This window comes from Manacus vitellinus, unplaced genomic scaffold (genome assembly GCF_001715985.3).
Source record: "Manacus vitellinus isolate BGI_N305 unplaced genomic scaffold, ASM171598v3 scaffold_29_pilon, whole genome shotgun sequence".
In the NCBI taxonomy this organism is placed as follows: domain Eukaryota; kingdom Metazoa; phylum Chordata; class Aves; order Passeriformes; family Pipridae; genus Manacus; species Manacus vitellinus.
In genome coordinates, this window is record NW_021940207.1 from 5,222,747 (window position 1) to 5,245,620 (window position 22,874).

Here is a 22,874-nt window from a genome sequence, read left to right on the forward strand (position 1 = left end):
GCTTGCAGCCAAGCTTGCAAGAGCCGCAGATGCACTCATGCATGGAAAGGTCTGTTTTCAGAGCGAACTACCATAGGAAAAGACCTTTGCTTGGAGCTTGCAGAGAGGCTCTTGAGGATCCCTCAAGCAACTGAGCTCCCTCTTCCATGCCACTGCATGAATTTTGGACTCCACCACTGTTGCAAAGGATGATGCTTCTGCCCTCATCCTCCCCTGCTGGCACCTCTGCTGGCTGTAGCAGCAGCTGGGATTTCTGGGTTGGCATTTCTTTTATTGACAGCTGTGCCAGAAGCGGGTATTCCAGGTCTGCTCCCTGCTGCGCCAAGGCTGATTGGCTTAATCAGACTATGGTAAACCTGTTGTGAATGTTTCACGCTTCACTGGACTTGCCAATTGTAGCTGCTCTGATTGCACCCCTGCTGCTTGTTTGACTGCCTGATGGCTTCCAGCCAGGGCCTGGGGATGGGAAGTCAAGTTGATTTGCAGCAGTGAAGGTAACTTTAATCTTACCTTTCATTTTTTAGGCGTACAGTTAGGGAGTAATGAAATGGATTTCTTTTCCCTCAATACGCAGCCTCTTGGAGAGGACAGTTATGAGTCTCTGTTGTCATTGGGGCCATCCTATTTCTGAGCACAAACCCAGTGCACGTAATACCTAGTAATGAGTGTGCTGGAGCCACACTGAGACTGGGCAGGGGATGAGGACTAGTGCTGATGAAATTCATTTCAGAACATGCCTGGCTGGTCCACACTTCCAATTATTCACAGTTGCCTCCTTGTTGGATGTGCATCTTCAAGGACAGGAGGGTTGGTTTCCTTGGCCTCACTTGCAGCTGCTGTCATGCTTGACTTGGTGCCATGGGTGCTGGGTCTAGTCTTGAGGGAGTGCTCTGCTCTGCCACCACCCCCAGATTTGCTAGGAAGTTGCAGGTGTCCCCCATCTCTTGCCACTTGGCTGTTTGACAGTGCTTCGTTGTGTTCATAATGGGATGTTCTCATCTTCCTTTGCACATTGTTCTCAGGCTGATGGGACTTGGGAATAATGTGCTCAGATGAGCTGGAGTCAGCCAGCCCAGCCAAATTTCTGACAGTGACGAAAGGTCTTCTTGTGCTGTCTGCCCTGCCAGCAGCTACAGCAGCACAAAGAGAGGGCTGTGTGCTGGAGCCGTCTGTTTGGGTTTGTAAGAGTGGCTTAACGGGAATGTGTGTGCAGCCAAATGGCTTCTTCAGCAGTGCATAAATAAATGAAAATGTGTGAGCAAACTCAAGGCTTGCTGCTGCCCCACCAGTCTGCTCCTTGCTGTGTCCTCTGTGAAATGGGGTCACTGGGGAGCCCCGACACTTGGGACCTTCCATCACGCATATCACTGGTAACTGTCCAACTTCCCTCTCTCTCTGTACTGGATCTTGATGAGTTAATATCACTGTTTTAAGACCCAACCTCTGTGTTTTTGTCTAAGCCCTACAACTTGGGGGCTCATCCCAGGGTGTTGTCCCACTTGCTTTGACACTGTGTGGAGACAGGACAGGCGGTGGCTGGGCATGGCCTCAGGTCTGGGTGCTGCGTGACTGTGTTGGCACTGCATCTGAGCTCGGTGGCTTTGGGTTAGGAGCTGGGAATTGCACCAGGGAAGGTGGTACCCAGGGCTGTGTGTGCTTCCTGGCCCAGGCACTGAGCTCCTAAACAGGAACCTTGGTCCCTGCTTTGTGTCTCTTAACATCCAGCAACTTTGAGCGGTAGTCTGTAAGAATTGGGGATCTGAGGAGTTTGTTTTGATTGTTTCTTTGGAGACCCATAGACTACTTCCAACAGATCTCTGGAGGAGCAGCTAGAAGAAGCAGGTCCATCTATGCAACACAACAGTATATAGACTTGGCCCTCTTATTTTGAGTCCATGCTTTCTTTAGGAAGTTTTTAGTGGCCCATCAATCCAAAAGGGCTAAACAGTCCTTGCTGTATTGTAGGAATAAACCTCACTGGAGGGGATCAGACTTTCCTGTGGTTGGAAGCAGCAGTGTCCTACCACAACCCTCCCACTTTCTCAACAAGCATGTTTCTGTCAACATGGTTTTTCCCAAACAAACAGTGTGTGTGTCTGGGTGTGGGTAGAGTGGAGTAAAAAACCAAACCCCTGAACTCCTCCTATGCACGTGTGCCTCTCTGGGGAGGATGGAGCAAAGGTCTGCAAGCACAATCAGCAGCATGAATGACAAGGCAGAGCTCTGGAGTACCACAGGGATCAGGGCAATGTGTGAGCCTGTGCAGAAAGGAGTTAAGAAGGGATGCAGTCTTATAAGCATTTCTTACAGCAGTGATCTTTATGCAAAAGAAAATGTAGCTCTGAAATGTTCATCCTTGTTCCTGTGCTGCCTGCCTTGTCTTGCTAGTACAGCTGTTTGGGCAGCTGTGCAGTAGACTTGCTCAGAGACCTATTGCAGTTAAAAATAACACTGCCTTCCCCTTCTCTTTTGTTGTTTTCCTTTTTTTTTTTCCCTTTTTTTTTTTTTAACAGTCAAGAGCAAGTGCTGCTTCCTGAATACATAATGGTAATAGCACAACCCTAGATTTGGGCAGACTGTGGCTCTGTGTTGAGGTGTCTGCTTAGCTCCAAACTGATAGTAGGGCTCAAACCTCCAAGTTGGATGTCCCTTTCCAGCAGGCCAGATGATGCTTCTTGTAAGCAGTAGGTGGTTGTTCCACGATCATTCTAGGAAGCTGAAGTAGTATTAGGGACCCCAGAAATCAAGTCTCTGTGGCCAAGATTCCCCTACCCTATCCCATAAAAATATGTTTATGACTGCCAAGCACCCTGGGTTTGTCACCTGAATAGAGTTGCTGCCTGCAACCCATCTGTGGCTTTTCCAGATCTGTGGCTGAAGGCAATGTTTCTTTCTTTGTACACAAATGCCCACTTGGAAGCATTTCAGTGCTATTTAGTGTTTCATATAGTCTTTCTCTTTTTAAAAGAAGTTGCAATAAAAAAAACTAGCAAAACCAAAACCTTAATTACACAATCCAGAATTGTACATGCTTAAAGTGAGCCACTTTGGGATCATATAACCATAATCTTTGTCCTCATCTCCACCCTGCTGCTTGTCACTGTCCTTCCCTGGAGCACTGCTCTGGCTGTTAGGAGCTCTTGTCATCTCTAAAACACCCTTCAATAAAGAAAGACTCAACAAAAAATTCCATTGAATATGATAAAACATTTATCTGACCTCTTAGCGCACACAACTCGAAAGTCTTCATGATATTTTGTGAAGAAACCTGGGTGCAGAGGAATGTCTTGTTGCTTCCCTAGCAGAACTTGAATGTGAGAAGCGGGAAGGCTTGTGGCTCAGGAAAATGTGGCTACTTTCTCATTTCCTTGTTTTTTCCACCCTTTACAATGATGGAAATATTTTATCTTTTCCGTCTCTGAAACCTTTCTTAAGCAGAATCCTCGTAAATTCCCCTTGTACTTTTGGTACATTCTGGGGGTTTTGGGGTTATTTTCATTTTATCTTCTAGGCTGTGCCTGTGCTCTGCTAAAGAGAAACCTTGGTCTTCCCCAGAGGTTTGCCCATGGAGCACAGCAGCAGGGGTTTGTACTTCCCACAGTGGCTTCAGAAGCACCTCATAGTCCTCTGCTTTGTGACCTGTGTTTCAAGTGGGAGGTATTCCCCTCTTGGGTCCTGTTAAGCTTCTTAGCTTGTCATATTGAGGGGAAAAATAAGTAACAGACTTCTCCAGTATAAATTTTTCAATGCCACTTCCTTAAACTCCCCTTGAAGCAGGCAGAAACCCCATGTGAAATGGAGTCCCATCCTGCAGTTTAGGAGCACAGGTTGTCTTTGGTTCACAGAGGAGCTGATGTGTGCCTAGCACCAAAAGGCTGAACCAGATGCTGTGTGTCTGTCCCTGTCCCAGTAAGTATGTGACTTGAGTTTTGTTGGCCCACTGCATATCAAAAGTTAAAAAGACACACTGGTGTTTTTCTGCAGTGTGGGTAGAGCATTCCCTTTTGCAAGTTCAAGTGTGAAAGTGATAGGCATTGGCAAACATCTGCTACTTTCAGACTGGTGCCAAAGGGAGTTTGTCCTTTTCCTCTTTTGCTTGTCTCTAGGTCATTTTCAACATCTTTTTAAGAAGCTGTACTTATTATATGCAGCCCCTAACACTGTGTTTGATCCCATATCTGGGTCCTAGGTACAAATCCAGCATCTGTACTTAAAAAGTCAATGAAGCTTACAAGAAACATCTATAAAATGATGCCTGAACTGGTAGAAATGCCTTGCAGGGAGAACCATGGAGCTCAGTCTGCTCAGTTCCAGAGGGGTGGCAGTGTGCATGTACCCTTTGTGCCATGAAAATACTGTTCCCTGACTCTTTAATCTGGCAGAGAAAGTCACTGTAATCACAAATGCTTGCACTTGTTTTCAGTTGAACACAGTCATCATGGGCAGGGTATGAATTTGAATGGAATACAGGTTTGTACACAAGATCTGATCCCAGGGTGGCATGGGCAGTTCTGTTCTTGAAGTGGAGGGGAGAGTGAAGAAGGCTTTTTATGCCAACAGGGACAAAGAAGTGCGTGCATGCAAAAATAGACATGAGCGAAGGAGGGGGAAAAACACAAGTCCAGAGAGCGTGTCAAAAGTCTGTATATTCCCCTGACTCCCACAGCTCTTCTGATGTGTTTTTGCATTTTTTTTTTTCTGATACTAATTCTCTTTACTTTGTTTCCCTGTTCAGTATGTCGAGACTTCGCTATTCTGGAAGATCATACCTTGGCCCATAACTTACAGGAACAAGAGAGTAAGTAGCAATAATGTTGAGAACAAACTGAAGCAAACTTGTCCCAACAGATAACCCAGCTTTATTTGATTTTGCTAAGAGAAATGCTTCCTGCATTTATTCAATTTTTATTCTTTTTAGTGGAATACAGTTTATTATTGCTGTCTTGACTGTCCTGTAACGCTACACTGCCTTTTGCTCCAGCTCACATTGTACCCTAGAGATAGTTGCATTTCATGTTTCAGTTTTGTGCTCTCCTTTAGAGTTGAGTTTGTTTATGCCGTTTGTGATAAAATTGTATGTAGGAGTGCACTTGAGGTTTTGTTGCTGTGCAAGGTTTTTAGAAATGACTAGCAATTTTGGAAGCTTCAAGTTTTATAGGCTGACCTGAAGTACCACCAGAAGAGGTCTGTTTGTTTACTTATTTCAGAATTGCCTGTGTCTGCCTTTCGAAAGGAGGCTTCCTTTTCAGATATTTTGAGGTAGGGCAGCTTTTAAACCCTAGAAGTGTTTAAAAGGGAGAAAAAAAAGTACAACCAGGAACTTCAAAGTGACTGGTTCTTTTTTTTTTAAATGATTTTTTTTATATGCTTGTCTGTTACTTTGGGAATGTTTACATTGCAGTTTCAGGTGTGATGGCCTCTAATCAGCTTCTCACCAGTTTGGTGTTTGCCAGTACTAGGTGCTAATGCCATTCCAGCGGTTCCACCAAGGGTGCAGCTGGAACCTGAGACCACTGAATTAAAGATGACTCTCTGCCGCAGCTCACATAGCCATTTTTTCTTTCAGGCAATATCCATATATGGTAAAGGCATCACAGTAGTACTCAGTTGCTCTGTTGCTAAATATAAAGGTAGTGAGATTTTTGGAACCAATTATGCTGGGAGTGAGAGGAGTTTTCTTCTCTAGAGGTTCTTGAGAACAAATTAGGGAAGCATCCATCAGAAATGCTTTAGGTTCAGCTCATCCTCACTGGCCTCTGGTGGTCCCTTCCAGACCCACTTCATTCACTTAGGGTGATTTCCCATCGTCAGAAAATGAAATTCAAAGCCCTCAAAACATTCTCTATAAACCTGGATGTGTTAAGATATGCAGATCTTGTTTTGGTAACAGAGACACGTATACAGCCCCCGCAGTGCTAAAACAAGGCAATCTCAAGCTGTTAGTAATTTCAGTTCAGGACTTTCCCACCTTTAATGATGCTGCCTGGTGTTCCCCTGCCAAGATCCATCTTCCTCTCTGGCCTGGAATCTCCCTCCCACTTGGTTTATCTTGTTCACGCAGTGAAGTTCTGCACCCTGATTTGAGGGTTCTTGTCTGTGTTTGTTTCCAGTTGAGCATCACTTGGCTACAAATGTTCAGCGTAATCGTCTGGTGCAACATGACTTGCAGATGGCCAAGCAACTGCAAGAAGAGGAGGATAAGAAAGCACGTGCTCAGAAACACCAAAAAGACTTGTGAGTTTGTGATGGAGCTGTTGAAATGGGAGTGCTAGTTCCATTTGGTCAGAGCACTGAAATCAGCTGCTTTGATTTGACAGTACGTGGGGTTCAGGTTTTGCTTTTGTTTCCTTTTTTCTTTGGCTGTCCATTGCTATAAAAGTATTAATATTAGGCACAGAGTAATGAGAACAGGGTGGAAGTAGATGGTCCTGGGGCCCATGCTGGCTTATATTCTGTTGCCTGTCCATGAGGGGGAGTCTCCCCATTGTACTGCTCATTGGCAAAATGGAGTAACTTGGCCACTTATGTTGACCTTGTGCGGGCCGAAGTCTGAGAAAGAAGGAACCATGCCACATAAATATAGTGTTACAGTGAATTCTCTCTCTTGTGAAAATTGCAGATATTGATGTGTTTGTACTGGTGCCTGGCGAGTGCTTTTGAGGAGCTGGGTGTCCTGCTGCACTGAAAGCTGAAAGCCCATGCTTGTGCTTGCAGATATTCAGTGTGAAGTGACCTGGAAGGGGAAACTGCTGCCCCAGGGTCACTTGGTGGGTATGGGTGTTGGGGACAGGCCTTCTTTTGCAGTCACTGACTTCTGTAGCAGCTGTGGGAAGGTGTTTAATGAGTGATCCAGTTTGCTCTGCAGGTTTGCTCAGTCCCCACACAGCACATCGAACCCTATGGTTTGGCTTTCTGTGTGCCATGACTCTCAGCTGTGGAGCTGGTGTGGAAATGGAACGTGGCAGTGCAGGGCAAAACAAACTGTACTTTCCAATCCAGAGTGGACTTGTAATGCATGAGATGTAACAAATGATTTTTGTGACAGATCTCAGCCAGATCCTGCTGGTGAGAGATGGCAGGATGGGGGTCACTGCAAATGCAGGGCCTGCGAGGCAGGATGCATCTCCCAGCAGTTGTGCTGCCTCCAGGCTTGTCTTGTGCTCTGGGATGCCACCCACCAGGTACAGCTGGTGGTGGATCACAAAACCTGGGTGGCTCATCTGGCAGGGACAGTGATGAAGCAGAAGAGCTCTGTGTTGCAGATGTGTGAGATACAGGACTGGCTTCAAAGCAGTGGCTCATAAAAGCTTTGAAGCTGGAGCATAACAGATCAGCCATTGTTTTCAATGTTCCCAGCACACTGAGGCAACTCTGGGTAGATACATATATATCTCTCAAGTCTGTGGTTTTTTTCCAATAACTTTGTCTTTATTACCAGTTAGAGTCATGAGTGTGTAAATGACAACGTAAAAATTAATTTTGTATGGCAGAGGTGATTCCTCTTTGTTACTTGCTGGGAGCTGCAAATGATTTTCTTCTTGTAGGACTCTGTAAAATGGGATTTACAAACTTTGTGAGCCAAGGCACAGGCAGAACTGCTGATGCAAAATGTTGTGTCAGCAGCAGTTCTGCTCCTGGAAGCATGAGCTCTTCTGCAAGAGTAGTAAAAGAAGTTGGAAGCATCCTTTTGTAATTGGATCTTTGTCTTCCTCAATTCTTTGTATGTTCCCACTCCTCCTTGTCTAAAAGTAGCATATTCTGGCAACAAAATAATCCTCGCTGTTGATGCTTTCTGTATTGTGTAGGTCAGTTTGACACTGCAACGTGATGGGAGAAGTAAGGAAGTAAAAGTAGGGGGTCTTTAGAAACAGGAAACGTACAAAAGCTCTTCAAATTTGTGGGCTTTCTTCTGTCTTTCAAATCCTAAATTTTCTCAGAAAGACTTTGTGAAGATAAATGAGAGAATAGAAATAACTTTTTTCTTTTTAAGAATTCAGGGAAGCATCAAACCTTATTTTTATGCTTCTTTAAAAGCATCTCTCACATCTAGCTGAGCAGCCTGCACGCTGCTAAGTGTAGTAGCAAGATGACTAAAATAAAATAGTGTGAAAATATGTCCTTTCCCCATTTTGCTCCCAGTGCTGTAATGGTTCTGTTGTATTAATGTAAGCTAGTTCCTTTGAATAATTCCCTTAAACATTTCCTTTTTTTCCCTTATCTGGCAACAACTAGTAGCTACAATCAGTGTGTATGGTAGGGAGGTTTCTTATCACACAGATTTTTGGGTGTTTTCTCTTTTTTTTATAAACTGATGTAGAGTTTTCCCAACACTTTTAACACTCCTGCAGCTCAGGAAGGAAAAACACGTAGGTGGGATGTTCAGGAAGGGTGATGTTTATGTTGCTCTGGCTGATTTCTGGGGTCTGATGGGCACTTGAACTCACACTAAAGAAACTGAAGAATGAGAAGGGCTGTCAAAGTTCTTTAACCTCTTTTCTTATGCTCACTCAAGTTAACAGAGGGCTCTTGCCCTCTGCTCCTCGTGGCTTCAGAACATGGCTACCACTTCTACAAGCAAACTACAACAGATGATTAGCTGTTTCTGTGTCCTGTTTGTCTGTAATAAGATGTATTTTAAGTATTTAGCAAGTCAGTTTGTGCTGATGAACTTGGCACTTTATCTCTGCTCACAGGTGCCAGGGGAACTGGAGACGTGCAATGCCTTGATGTGTCTGACCTTTCTAACTTGCTTTCTACCTGAATTCACGTCCTCAGAGGCTGGGGTCATAAGGGATCCACTATCAGGCCTACTGGCAGCCTGCCCCCTAGGATTTGCTTATTCAGCTATTGTTTTGCTGGGGGCTGTGGTTCTTTGCTGGGTGCCAGGTTTGCCAAGGTCCCTTTATATAAGGCAGGTTCAAGAACTAGAGTTGCTGCTGTGTGAACTCTTGTGCCTTTGAACAGATCTCCCCCCCAGAGTAAAATGAAACACACACAGGCACATGCTAAAAATACCAGGTTTCATTACCTGGATGAAAGAAGCTGATGTCCTGAGATGTTTGACCTATTAATAACTCCAGCCCGATTGCAGGTCTGCTTCCATGGAGCAGTTGATAGAAATAAAGAAGCTTCTTTTCCCTCCTGCTGCATGTACCTTTTTGTTCCTTAAGACAGATGAGTTGTTTCTTGGTGACATTAATCCTCTAAACCCTCTTGTTGCAATGTCCTTCTTCCACATATCCACCCCTTCTGCTTCTCTCATTCCTCACTTTTTGTAAAAGAAGGCTCTGTGGTGCCACTGACTGCTCCAGCCATGCCACATTTCTTGATTTTGCAACCTAAAGTGTTTATCTGCACTTGAAACTATTTTGACTTCCTTTGCTCATGTCCTAGACTCTCCTGCAGTCCTTTATCTCCAAGTTCACTAGGTTGTTTCTGCCCAGATCCTTGCTCAAGCCTAGAACTAGTTGCTTCATCCCATGCAGCACAACTTTGACACAGCACAACCTGCTTCTCTTGAATTATTTGCTTGTCTTCCCTAATGTGCTCTTGGTAGCCTTCTCATCACCTATCTGATCATTGCCACTGTGTTCTTCAACACATTGTATTCTAATAAAACAGGCTCTGCCTGTTGCTGTTCCCATTTTTGTCTCCTCCTATGCCTTGCCTTTCAGTAGTTGCAATTGCAGGGATTGATTTTTCAGACCTGTTTAAAGCTAGTCTTTAGCTCAATTTAAACAGTGCTGAAAGAGACAATTTTAAATCTTTTTTCTCAAATCCCCCAGCCCTTTTCTGTGTTGCCCTAAGGAATCATAGGCCCTTCTTCCAGCCTGTTTGCTGGACATCGGAGCATGCTGCACTGTTCTTGCAGATGCTTTTGCTGTGATGCCCATGAAATACAGCCTTCTAGGTCTGTCTACACAGCCAGAAGTCTCCTGTCTCAATTACTCTGGTATCTCTTTCCCCAGTTAATGCAATCTTGTGTTCCTGCGTCCGCACTGGCAGGGTGGAGATGGCTCCCTCCCCCCGCCTTCTGACGCATGTTGCTCCCTCGCCTCTTGGCACTGGTTCTACTTTTGTGTCTCATCCCACCTCAGCTGCATTTCTCATCATTACTGAACTGCCGCCTCCAGCCTCCACTTGGCCTATGTACTGCATTCCTGCACTTTCTTCTTCTTGGCTTTCACGTGATAACCACTTACCAGGTATACCTGTGTTAACTGTACCCCTGAACCCCTCCTTTGATACCACACATACAGAAACTCAGCAGAATTAAACTGTTTGCAGACTCCTAAGTGCTACTTTGGCCTGCCCTATTTTGTGGTACCTACCTCCTTTCTTAGCAAACTACAGATGAATCTGTTTTCTTTTGCTTTATAGTCTTTGAAGGTTTTGGGAAGTATTTTCTAAATTTGGTTAGCAGTAGGTACAGAGAGTCCCTGTCCCTGGTGAGAATTCATAGGCTCTGCAGTAACACTGAGTAATAATCCTTTTGTGTAAATCAGATGGATTTTTTTTTTTTTTTTTTAGCTCTTTTATCCCTTTCTTCAGGCTGACTGATGCCTGAGGCTTCAGCTGCCTGTAATCCTTGTCTCCTTACCTTCTAGGGAACGACAGGACTGCGAGATCGCTCAGGAAATCCAAGTGAAGCTCACATTTGAAGCAGAGGAGCGCCGCAGGCAAGAGGAAAAAGACGAGGTAACCTTTAAAGCTGCAGGGATGGCAGGGCTATTTGTAGCAGTCCTTTCAGGTCAGGCATTTCTTGGCCAGTAGCCACAGGAGTTGGCTTGCATGGTGGCAATCCTCGTCCTTGCAGATCTCTGTATGCAGGGAGATTTTTAGGGAGTCCTGTTACAGGAATAAGATACAGTCATAGTCCTCACACTCAAGGGTCACAAGGATTGTTGGTGCCAGTGGCTTTGCTAATGAAGAAGGCAAGTAATAGGTAGGTCTTGTTGAGGTGTTCATTGCCCTGGCGTAGAAAGTTGTAATGGTTTATGCACTCTGAGACCTGCTTGCTTTCTCAAATGCAAGAAGATAGGTACCACTTTTGGGAGAATCTTGGATCATGATTTCTTTGTCTTTGTTGCAAAGATTTCAGGAGGACTCTCCACCCAGCCATCCACTTCTGGCTTCTCAGTTCTTCAGTTTAGTCTTTCACAGCCTGAACACCCTGTTGTAGTTTCTTGCTAGCAAATTCCTTTTGTGATTTCAGAATGTTACTCTGCTGCTGCTGAGCAGTTGCGAGTGGGCAGTGTGGTTTGTTGATGGTGTTCAAAGGATTTGGCTTGTTGATCACCTTATTGGGTCAGCCTGTCAGATTGGGTTTTAAGAAACCCACAGAGTAGAGGAACACCTGTGTGAGCGTTGCATGTGTCCCCATTTTTGATTACAGATGGTTTCCTGAGAAGTCTGAGTAGTCTCAAGATGCTTAAGAGGCACTTGGTGGCATTTTCTGTATAGGAAGAGCTTGGAAACACAAAGCTGCGTTTCCTGGAAGAGCCTGAAGTAAGAATCTGTCCTTACCTGACAGATGCATCAGTTTGCTTGTGCAAGGCTTAATTTTATTCTTGTACCACTAATTCCAAGCAAGTATCGAAAGGCTGTCCAGGCAGATGTGGAAGGGCTTGGCTTCCAAGGGGAACTTGTGGTAGTGGGGTGGGAGGAACACTTAGGTCAAAGAATTTGTGCTATAAAGGTGACAAATCTGTCTTATTTTTATCAGGAAGGTGAAGGAGATGCAAAACTAATGTTGGCTTGGGGAATTGCACCTTTCCCTCCTGCTTTATGTAGAGAGCTGCAGGGATGTCAGTGGTCTGACAACTGGTCCTTCCCACTTGTCAGCCTGCTGACCATCTTGTGCTCTTGGGAGCAGTCTTCAGATGACTGTGGATTAAAGCAATGAGAAGTCATAAATATTCCCTCTCTTCATCTTGGTACATGGGAAGTCCCCGAGTGTGGCTGAAATGTAGCTGTGGACTGAGGCAGATCTGGTCTGGACCGCAGGGTTTTCAGATGAAGCTCTAAGCCTACCTGCTTATGAATCCCTTTTGTAAGGAGTGGTTTGTGTGGATTTGCAAGTCCTGAGCTGTCTCAGTCCTGGAGATAATGTGCTTAAGCATATATATTTATAGATTTACTGTACTTGCTAGAAGAGGTTAACCTTGTCAGGAGAAAGAGGTTTTGTTTTGGCTTTTTTTTTTTTTCCTGAAGAGTCTGTGGCATCCTCAGGTCCTCCACAAAGCTGGCTGTTGAGCAGATCTTATCTGAATCCTGAAATAATAATTTGTACTTGAACAGCCGTTCAATGTCTTCCAGTGCAGGCTTTGCTCTGGAGGGTGTTGACTCTCAGTTTGCATTTCAGTGATGCCTTTCCTGCCCGCAGTGTCCACTTTACATGCATGGCTCTGTAAAGGTTCTGAGGATTAGGAAGGCTTAAATGAATAGCATCCAAAGGGCTAGCATGCCATGCTGGTATCTGCCAGCTTTGCTTCCTGGCTTCAAACTGGCTCCACTGATTTGCAATCTTCTGGACCCCAGATGAGCAAACCCCAGGGAACTGTTTGTGGTTCCGAGGCCTTGTTGATCCATTAGTCATCTCGAAGGAAAACCAATTAGGAAAATGGAGTGCTTGTCTCTTTGGCGTATTTACCAAAACTGTGACAGAAGACAAATGGCTGCAGTCCCCACTGAGTTCTTGCCTTGTGCCTGGCTCGCTCTTCCTAATATCCCTTCGATTTTCTTTTCCTTCAGTCTCTGTCTGTCAAACTGATGCATTTCTCTGCCTGGCATCCTACAGTCCCTGCAAATTACAGCCAGTGTGAAGCGAGGTTGTGACTTACTGTGGGAACTCCTTCCAGTCAGAAGTGCCTTCAACTAGAGGCAGCCTTAGCCTCTGTTTTTCTTTCCCTGGCAGAGTGCAGGGGGCAGATCCAGCCCACTCCTGTAAGTGGGTGTGCACTTCTGTGACTTCTAAATCCTAGTTGAAATCCTGGGCTTGCACAGGTACTCCCTTTTGCCCTGCTTTGGCTGTTTGGGCCAAATGTGTGCAGGGGGAACAGGAACCTGTGAGTCTACCATGGGGTTGGAATTTCCATGGTGGGCTTGGGTGAGGTTGAATACTGGTTGCTGAGATGGTCCCTTGTGTCATCCACTAGGTTGAAAGCCCTATCCCACCTACGGGTTGAATTTGAGTAATGTTGTTGCCATGTCTAAAAAATTAAACTATCGGGATTTTAATAATTGAATAAAGAATTTGAATAAAAGAATCTGGAGATAATTTCAGCGGTGATTTTATGTCTGTTTTCTCCCATCCCTGCAGGACATTGCCCGTCTCCTCCAACTGCAGGAAGAAAAGAAGCGCAAGAAGCACTACCCAGAGTCCCAGGTCTATGAGGAGAGCTATTATGCAGAAAATGGAGGTAGGTTTCTACTAGATAAAAGGTCATGGCAGGATAGGTGAACCTGGTGATCTGGCGACTCCATCTAGGAACTTTCCCTTATACTACAGTCCTGTATTGAGCACTTTAGCATTACATTAATTTCAAGGGTCAGAATCATTGTTTTCTCTAATTAGGAAATATTTAAATTAAAAAAAAAAAAAAGACAGTTTTATAATTTTTGTTGTCCTAGAAAATGGCCTGGAGGACAGGGGTAGGGTGTGTGGTGTGTGTATGTAAGAGTACAGCCATGCATTCATGTTTTAAAAGGGCTTGTGGAAAAAAAACAGTAGTTGATAATCCACAGTTACTGCTGTGTAACACCCAGTGTGTGGGGGAGGAATGTCGATGCAATTCCGTGCTTGCATTTGAAGAGAAACAGTTCTGTGTGCTCATTTGTGATGCTGGCACGGCTACATAAAGGAATAAATGCTGCTTCATGGAACTGTGTTTCAAAAATAGCTCCTTGCAGGTACGTATCCAAGCAGTAAAATTAGCACAACCACTTTGAATGACTTACTGAAGAACAAGGTCATCTCCACAGAGTGTCTCTGCTGTGATTATCATCTGGGACTGTACATTGTGGAAATTATATGATCCACAGCGCTGTATTGCTTTCTCTCGGTCAGCTTTTGTGATTGAATACAGACCTTCTTTAAACTGGGAGGAGAGAATCAGGGTGTGTTTAATTATGGAGCAATCTGGGGATGGCTTTGCTGTGCACTGGTGGTGGTTCCTGTGTTCTTCCTTCAAAAATGCGGTGGGAAAGATGGGTTGCTTTTGATTAACAGATTGTGAAGATGAAGATCAAACCTCTTATTTCTCATTTTAACATCAATGCCATTGACAGTTTTCAAGTCTTGCGTTTGAACTTACACAAGTTAGGTTCAATTTGGAAGATGTTCAAAGATAGACAAAGAAATACAAAGCAGTAAGTGCAAAGCAGTAACCAAGTGGAAACTTCATGACCACAAGTCATGCTACATGTACAGAGCTGGGAAAAAAAGCATCTTGGAGTTCTTATGGCCAACCCACACTTCAGGTTTTTAGAATTAAATGGGACAAGTCTCTGAAAAAATACAATGTAGGTAATACTGTTGCCATGCAGAGATGGTAGGACAGTATGGATTTTTATGACAAATCAGCTGACAAAAATTTATCTGCATCCAGGAGTCACATGGATCAGGACTGTTGCTCCAAAGCAGTCTGAACTCTTTAAAAGTGGAAAAATAAACATGAAAAAAAGCAGAGTTCCTCCCAGAAGTGTCTGTGCCATGAAAAACATTTTTGTATTCACTCAGTCACTTGCTGCTTGAGGGAGTAACACCAGGATCCAGAGAGTGTTTACACAGCCCCTTCAGAAGGTGCTTCAGGAACCAGCACCTGCTGATGAGTTAAACGCCCTGAGATACCCCAAAACCAAGTCTTTTGCTTGGGTTGTCTGGCATGGTTGTGTTACCTGCAGCAGTCCTTTCCCAGTGTAGCCATGCTTTGCTCTTTTGTGTTCTGCTCTCTGCTGCTGTATTTATTGAGCTTTCCTTAATGACAAAATTGAATTAATTCTTAGACCCTTGTTAGTGTTGTTCAAAAACTGGCTCTTGCTTTCAGGCTCTGGTCTCCGTTGTTCAGTAAGTCAGATTGTTTTATTGGATATTTGTTTTCTGTAAATCATATGAATGATCTAACACAGGAAAAAACCAACCAGTTAAAAACCAACCACAGCAGTTCCTGTTACGGTTCTTGGACTTCTAAAAATACACCTGTTTTGGATAAAAGTCATACAGATTTGTTTTCAAGGTGGATTTTCTGTAGGCTGTATTTTTGCTGGCTCTGGAAAAGTTTTTTCTGAGTAGAATGTCTTGAAGGGAACATTCAGTTTTGGTGTGGGGTTTGTTTGTTTTTTTTTTTCCCTGAAATCTAGATGGATTGTAAGGGAGGCAGAGCTATTTATTAAAACAGAATGTAGTTCATGTGCAGTGAAATCTATTTTAAATATATTTAGATACTATAAAAGAAATGTCTTGGCAGCTGAGGAGGAAAGTCTGCTGCTGCTGGGGTTTTTTTCCATTTTTTGGGTGGAGGTTTGTCTGTGTAGTTCTGTTTCAAATCAGACTCTGCTTTGAGGCCTCTTTTTTTGTTTTGAAAAGCTGCTGTAGAGAGATAATCATTCACTCAGTGCAGTGATTTTTCTTAGCAAATTGGTTGATTGGAAAATAAATCAATTAGTAGATTGTAAAGAGGCAGACTGTTGCATCCTCCTACCTGTTTCAAGTTTATTACTGAAATTAAGAGCAAAGAAAATCTCTACCTGTTTTCTGGAAAGCACAGAGGAAACAACCCCACCGAACTGCCAAGTAAGTGGCTTTTCTAGCTACATTGCTGAGGTCAGGAGCTTCTGTTTTGTGAATTCTTATTCTGCTCTTAAGTTTCCATAACCCTCTCTTTATTCAGAGCTGAAACTTTTATTTAGGCAGTATAGAAGTACAGGACCTGAAACTTCTGGGTCTGCAAGAGATATGACATCTGTGGTGGAAGATGTTTGGATGCTGCAGCTATCCATCATTCTATTCTTGCTTTTAAAGAAACAAAAATCCTATCTCTTGTCTCCTTTTCTGCTTTATGTGGGTCTTACCCCCATCAGTGAAACTAATGAAAAAACTTGTGCCTGAAGGCAGGGCAAGGCACCAATGTTTATAAACCAGGATCCAACCTTACCCTTCTGCTTGGTCCCTCCTGGCCTTACATCCCCTGTTGCCTCCCAACCTTACCTGCATCTTGTGCCTTTCTTTGCGAGCCTTTCTCAGGTGGTTTCAGGATCCTGCAGCAGTGATGTGTCATCAGGAGATGAGCTGCTCTCTTGGCTGTTTTTCAGCCCCAGTTGCATTGTTAAAAGTCATTTGTCTCTATATTGGCTTGTCCTTGTCTAGGAGGTCTCAGACACTTTCAGGCTGGACCTGTGCTTTCTGCTCCAGCCTTGTTGCCTCCTGTTCTGCCCTGCTGCCATTTCACTCTACCCCCCGTTGTATCCTGCAAGCATTATCTGTCCCTGTTATTTTTTCTGACCCCATCATGCTTTACCTGCGTTTTCAACTTCTTGCATCAAGCACCCTCATTTGCCTGCTGCGAGTCTGGCCTCAGAACCACCATTAACCCCTGCACCACTAACCCACTCGTTGTTTGTCCCCCCGTTGCTCAGAGCACCCTTGGCGTGACCCCAGAGAGCAGTTTTCTGAGCCTCACAGGGCACACAGTCATGACAGGCGCAGGCACCACCAGAGAGAGCACAGAGGACCTCCCTCACCTTTGGCCGACGGTGCCTCCAAACACGGGCGTTCCACCTCGGAGGATCGTCGGAGGTCTCCTTACCTGAGAGAGACCAGCAGTGGCCATCAGCAGGAGTGGAAAACAGCCAGCCAGGAAAGGTCCCGGAGACATCCTAGCCTTGATCTGGAAAGAGAGGCTGAGCACGGTGCCTGTGATCACAGCCATAGCTGGGAGCTGCGGGAGAGGAGGACAGCTGCCCGGGAGAAGGGTAGGAGACCTCTCAGTCTTGACCTGGAGTCGAAGCATGGACTTGCAGATGAGGCACAGCACAGGAGAAAGCCCCCAAGGCAAGACAGAGAAAAGCACCTTCCCCTTCTTGAGTTGGAACTGGAGGCTGAGCAGGAAACCTGGCATCAGGGCGGCGGCCGGGTAGTGCGCCCTGAAAAACACAAATCTCGCCATCGGGGTCACTCATCACACAGGATGGCACATGATGAGAAGCTCCATGATGGTGAATTTAGAGATGATCGTAGAAGGGGTGAGGCAAGAGACTGCAGAAGGGCAGGACAGAGGACACATTCCTCATCCCCACGTGCTGTGACCCAGGGGAAGGGTGGAGGCTGCCAGCGAGACTCAGGTAACCAAGTGATGGGGAAGGTGTATGTATGTGTGGGGATGGACCTTTGTGTGCCCCATACTGGTATCTGAAATATGTGTTGCTTCCTTTGAAGATGCTTGTCTCCACTGCAGTGTGTACACAGTTAATCCTGTCCAGGTTTCTCCCCGATTTAGTGGGATTCTTCTTATCTATAAATGTTCTTGCTCTGTTTATGTCCTGATGTTCCATGGCATTGGAGAGGATGAGGAAGAAGGTATTGTTGGAAATGGTGCCCTTGGTATCCTGTGTTTTAAGAAAAAAAAGCCCTCCTCCCCAAAAAAACCCAACCCAACCAACCAACCAACAGCCAGCTTTTGTTTTCATGATACATTTTGTGCAGTGATCTCGTTGCACAAGAGAAAAAAAAACTAACAAACCCCCAAATGTAAGGATTATGCTTATCTTTTCTTGAGATGCAGGACTGTTAAGTGAAAACACTTTGCTAAAGCACTAAAAAAAAGCAATTTTCATCCACTTCTTATTGAAAACCCTGCTGGCAACTTAATCAATTCATTTTGGGCAAAGTTCAGTAGTGGCACTGGGTGTCTAACTGGACTCTGTTTGTAAGATGGGGTTCTAGCCAAATTCTGTACAAGTGGAGTTTTCTGGGAAATGTGTACCTGTGTAGTTCTTGTTCAATAATACTTGGGGAATGGGGGCTTTAGAGATCCAGAAGCATCTTTCTGCTTTTAAAGCTACACTGGAAGTAGGGGGGATCTAGTGAAAGTAGGAGACTTGGATCTGTGTCTGTAACAACGTGAGGAAACTTATGCTTAAAGCCATCTAACTAATATTCCCATGGGTAAGGTGAGGATGATAATGGGTGTCTGTCTCTGGAGATACTGGGGCAGTTATTCTTCCTCCTCATAATATGAAAGCCTTCCTTGGGGAAGTGGAAGGTGTTAATCAGGTTTATCTTTAAAATAACAAAACTCTTTACTCAAAGCCAGAACTGAATATCATATGAATTTTAAATATGCTTACTTGGCTGTTTTCTCATTGAATTGTAAAATTCGTCGGTCATCCCAAGGAAGAAATAGTCTGAAATCTCATGTAAGCCTGTCCCAGGCAGCCTTTGCAGCCCATGCTACTCCAGCAGTGCGTTCAGAGTGCTGTGCTCATAACAGATGTTGGGCTGCTCTCTGCTGCCCAGTTTTGCCTGTGTATCTGTATCAAGGCATAGTGTGACAATTCTTTTGCTAGCATCACTGTCATCGAATACTTCAAGGGATGTGGTCTCTTCTGCCATATAATTGCATTTATTGTAAGGCATGGTGTATCAGGTATTTCTGTGTGCACAGAGAAACCTTCCTAAGGTGTGTGCTGCACCTCAGCTAAAGAAGCTCTCAAACCAGCTGTGTGGCAGGTACAATGTCGTCGTGGTTCTCCTGAGGGGGAGCTGAAGAGAATGTGGGTGTCTCCTTACCAAAGCGTGTGGAGAATGCTTGAGTTGATTGTTTTCCTCTCACAATTCTGTAGGCACTAATTTGAGGGGGATGAAACAAACCATGTATGATGCCCCCCGAATGGAACAGGAGTTGTCTGATGCGGAGATTGCTCGGAAGCTGCAGGAGGAAGAGCTCCTGGTAAGTTGAGGGGATGCATTAGTCATCTCGAAGGAACTCAGGTAGCCAGCAATGACAACTTTAATTTGTAAACCTTTTATCTATGAGAGTGACTTTAAGACATAAAGTGCTACTGTGCTTTCCAGTAATTATCTTTGTCTTCCATACACGCACATATGGAGTGACAGCTGGCATCCACCCAGTAAGGACCTATTTTTTTTAAATAAACACCCCAAAATTAAATTACTGAAGCAGAGTGATATTAAATTAATGTTTCCAGGCAGGTGAAGATGACCTGTAGTCAGTGTGGCCAGCCCAGAAGTGAGACAGACCAGTGCCCATCTTTGAGAAGAGAGGACAGCAGAGTTGGAAATCCATTGTGATGTGCCTTAGCAGATACATGAGGACAAATTTCAGCTGAAAAGCTGAAATGACAGTTTATTGTTGGGTTCTAAGTATATTTGGGGAGGATGGTTTTGTATTTGTATGGGCACCTACTTGCCCTGCCAGTAGGTTAATGAGTATGAATAATTCAGAGATGTTACTCTTTTGTCTCTGTTTTTTCTTCTACCATCTTTTTTTCTTTTCCCCAGGCTAATGAGGCAGATCAGAAGGCAGCTCAAGTAGCCCAGGATGAGGTGAGCAACAAGTAAAATATTTGTGGAATTCCTTTGCTTGTGGAAGCTGCCAAACACCACTTGTTCCCTCTTACCCTCTAGTTGTTCATTTCTCTCCTTGTAGGGGAAGCTTAGAGCTCTAATGGGGTTTGCTCCTACCTGAGTTTCATGTATATGCTCAGGCTGGCCAAGCAGACAGCTGCCTGTTGCAACCATGACAGAGGAAGGGAGTTCATGGTTCTGTGAGAGCATTTCTTTTCTGAGCCCCAGGGGAGACTATCCAAGATACTGTGAGATGAACCACCTCCTCCATTAAGGGAAAGGAATAGGGGGCAGAAAGTCTCTGCAAATGCAGTTCTGGCAAATCAGGGATCTGCTGGGCATGCTGCATGATGTCTGTCTTAATTTTGCCCTATCACTTGATTTCTGATCACAGATGGGTGAAGTCCTGGATTTGCACCCTTCCCATTAGCAACTGTCCATGGGAAAGTTATTCAAACTCACAAGAGCAGTAAAAGTATCTGAGGCACTGTCTGTGTTTTCCCTTCTAGGAAATTGCTCGACTGTTGATGGCTGAGGAGAAAAAGGCTTTAAGGAAAGAGAAAGAGAGAGAAAAGTCTTCCTTTGAAAAGAGGAGGCATGATCAAGATTGGAAGGTATGTCAAGCTTCAGGAGACACCACAGATAATGTTATTCTGATTTCCAGAGGGAGGTGTGCGTGTGTGGTGAAAGCAAAAGGTGGTGATGCTTCCAAAGGGTCTTGCTGTTTATTATTCAAGTACTTCCCAAGACTTTTGGAGCCACCTACTTAGTTAGATGCTTTTGGCATCTGGCCTGGGAGATTGGCACTAGATGTCACAGCACTTTGTGGCCTTCCTGAAGCGCTTTCAGTCCTTCTGGTGCAGGACCTTCCCTCTGCTGAAATCCTGACTGTAGCAATAAAAGCAGTAGTTGGATCTGTTTGTATAAGGGCACTGCAGATGCTTCAGATGTCACTCTGCCTCATAATAAAATTGGCTGTGTAATGAAAGTACTGAGTCTATTTGCCTAGGTTTTTGCATGAGTGATAACAGAAAGGCTTGGCTAGCCAACATGGGAGAGGATAGGAAACAGATTTCATGGTCTGCACTGGTGAGGTGCTAAATGGGCCGTTGTGTCAATCTTGGGGCCCGATGGAGGTATCTTTGTTTTCAGCCTCCTTACTGTGTTTAGGTGGTTGCAGGAGCACAGCTGCGTGCAGCTGGTCCCTCAGCCCAGCCATGTGCACAGTCATTACACACTATGTTTGACCCCAGCTTCAGGATGGTCCCCGAGAGCTGTCACATATTTAGCACAAAAATTGAGTTTGGCTCAGCAAGGCTGAGTTTTGTTTACTGGAAACTAGTCCTGGTACTGGCATTTGCACGTCTGGCTGTAGTTAATCATACAAACCAAGCACGAAAGGGCTGTGTGGAGCTGTGTCAGGCTCAGTGCACTGATGGGTTTCTTGCAAGGCACACAGATGAACAGATTTCCCTCCTTCCCATCAGCCTGATGCAGGCGAGTCCACGCGCTCAAGGTCAAGAGAAGGGCCTGACACTCAGCGACACAGAAGCGACAGGTCTTCAAGGTGAGCTTGAACTGGCTGGCAAAAATGGGGAAATGCAACTGGGAAGCTGCTGAGAAGCTGAATCCTGGGGAGGAGTTGTGGGATGACCAGCCTGACCCACCCAGGAGGGAATTGGTGGAGTGTGGAGATTTTAGCACTGAGAAGAGATGGAGGGCACAGAGCTCGTGAGGTGTTTGGTGACATGCGTCACTCACTGAGCTCATGGCATTTGTCCATATTGGTCTCCATGCCTTGTGCTGACAGAGATTGATGAGCTTGTGCAATGACATTTGTTAAATGGCAGAAAAACATTGAGAGGGTTAAAGAGCTTCTGGGGATGTGAAAACAAATGTCATATCTGGGCAGGAAGGAGTAATCACCATGCATTTGCACAGCTGCTCCCTTGTGTCTTTGCTCCCAGTTAAGCCCTGTACACAGCTCCCACTGCTGCATGTGGACACCCCCTGCAAGCAGGTGCACTGTGCTTTGGGGTCCCTCATCCCAAACTGGGAACATGCTGTAGCCCATTGTTGCTTCTGAATCTCTTGATACTCTGGCTCAAGGCCCCTCATGAGAGACTGGGCCCTGGAAGTGACCCCATTGCCTTTGATTTCCATTCCAGAAAGGAGCCTAGAAATTCTTGTTGAAATTGCAAAAGAAACAACAGATAAGGTGTGAGACTGAAGAGAGATCATATTAAAATACTCTGGGACTAAAGCTGGGCAAGCATTAAACACTTCAAAATGTTGCTCTTTTGAGTGAGGTTTGAAACCATTATTAAATGAAAGAGGTGCAGGAGAAGCAGTAAATGCTCTGCATTTCTTAATGCAGAAACAGTAATGGGCTGTGCTCAGAGGAGCTGCTCTGCAGGCGGGAAGTCTGGGCCAGGCACAGTTTGCATCAAACTGACAGCGACAGACCAGACAGCTGAGATGTTCCTGTTGACACACTGTTATGCCTTTGAGCTATTTCCCATCACTCCTTTTACCCTGTGCTTGGCAGGTCACAGCCTCTCCTCGATGACTTTGAACACTCTCGATATTACACAAGCCAGCCCAGCCCCTTGCGCCAGATCCCCAGACCTGAGCACTCTCCTAAAGGTAGGATCAATCAATCCCAGGGCTGCCCCAGCTCTTGGGTTGTTGTGAGCTGTTTTACTCAAACAAGCAGCCTGCAAGACAGAGTATTTGAAGGCAATGCTAATAGAAACAAGGAGTGCATATTATTACACCAGCAGCAGGTGATGCTGGTCAGTGTTTGGGGCTGTACTTGCTGAGCGTGTTGCAGGCTGAGAGACTAAAAAGCTGAATTGATTTGCCTGGAGTTTGTCAAACTGTTGTCTGCATGTCCTCCATGATCTCTTAATGATGAATGACTGTAAACCCAGGCAGCAAATGATGGAGAAATGACACTAAGACAATGACATGATGGATTTTAGGTGACTCACTAGTATCAAACAATCGAATCCAAGACAATCTTGCGTTATCACCTGGCTGGCAGGTAGATGGGATGATCAGACAGAAGCCTGTCCTGAGGACAGGCTTATTTTGTTCCTGTGGCATCTCAGCACTGCTTTGTTGACTTGTTTCCTGAAATCACTGGGCATAGAGCAGTGTGATTAAGGTCACTCTTGCAGATTTTTAACTCACACAGTTGGCATTCAGATTTTTCTGTGGAGTCTCTGGGGAAGGAAGAGGGCAGTCAGAGTTTAACTCAGTCTCTCAGGTTTTGTTGAGCTCCACT

The 22,874-nt window shown here is 44.9% G+C and overlaps 1 protein-coding gene across 2 annotated transcripts in view; it reads left to right on the plus strand.

The window, feature by feature from the left end:
• The window catches only part of CCDC50 (coiled-coil domain containing 50), a 33,455-nt gene that overhangs the window by 4,129 nt on the left and 6,452 nt on the right, over nt 1–22,874 (plus strand). The window contains exons 1-10 of one of the 2 annotated variants that reach the window (XM_018074905.2): nt 3,870–3,909; nt 4,736–4,798; nt 6,111–6,234; nt 10,608–10,698; nt 13,322–13,421; nt 18,841–18,947; nt 19,520–19,564; nt 20,095–20,199; nt 21,073–21,152; nt 22,134–22,231. In XM_018074905.2, coding sequence (XP_017930394.1) covers nt 3,885–3,909; nt 4,736–4,798; nt 6,111–6,234; nt 10,608–10,698; nt 13,322–13,421; nt 18,841–18,947; nt 19,520–19,564; nt 20,095–20,199; nt 21,073–21,152; nt 22,134–22,231 — 838 coding nt within the window. In that variant the 5' untranslated portion in view covers nt 3,870–3,884. Of the gene's footprint in view, nt 1–3,869; nt 3,910–4,735; nt 4,799–6,110; nt 6,235–10,607; nt 10,699–13,321; nt 13,422–18,840; nt 18,948–19,519; nt 19,565–20,094; nt 20,200–21,072; nt 21,153–22,133; nt 22,232–22,874 lie in introns of those variants that run through there. The other variant, XM_018074906.2, reaches the window with a different exon arrangement.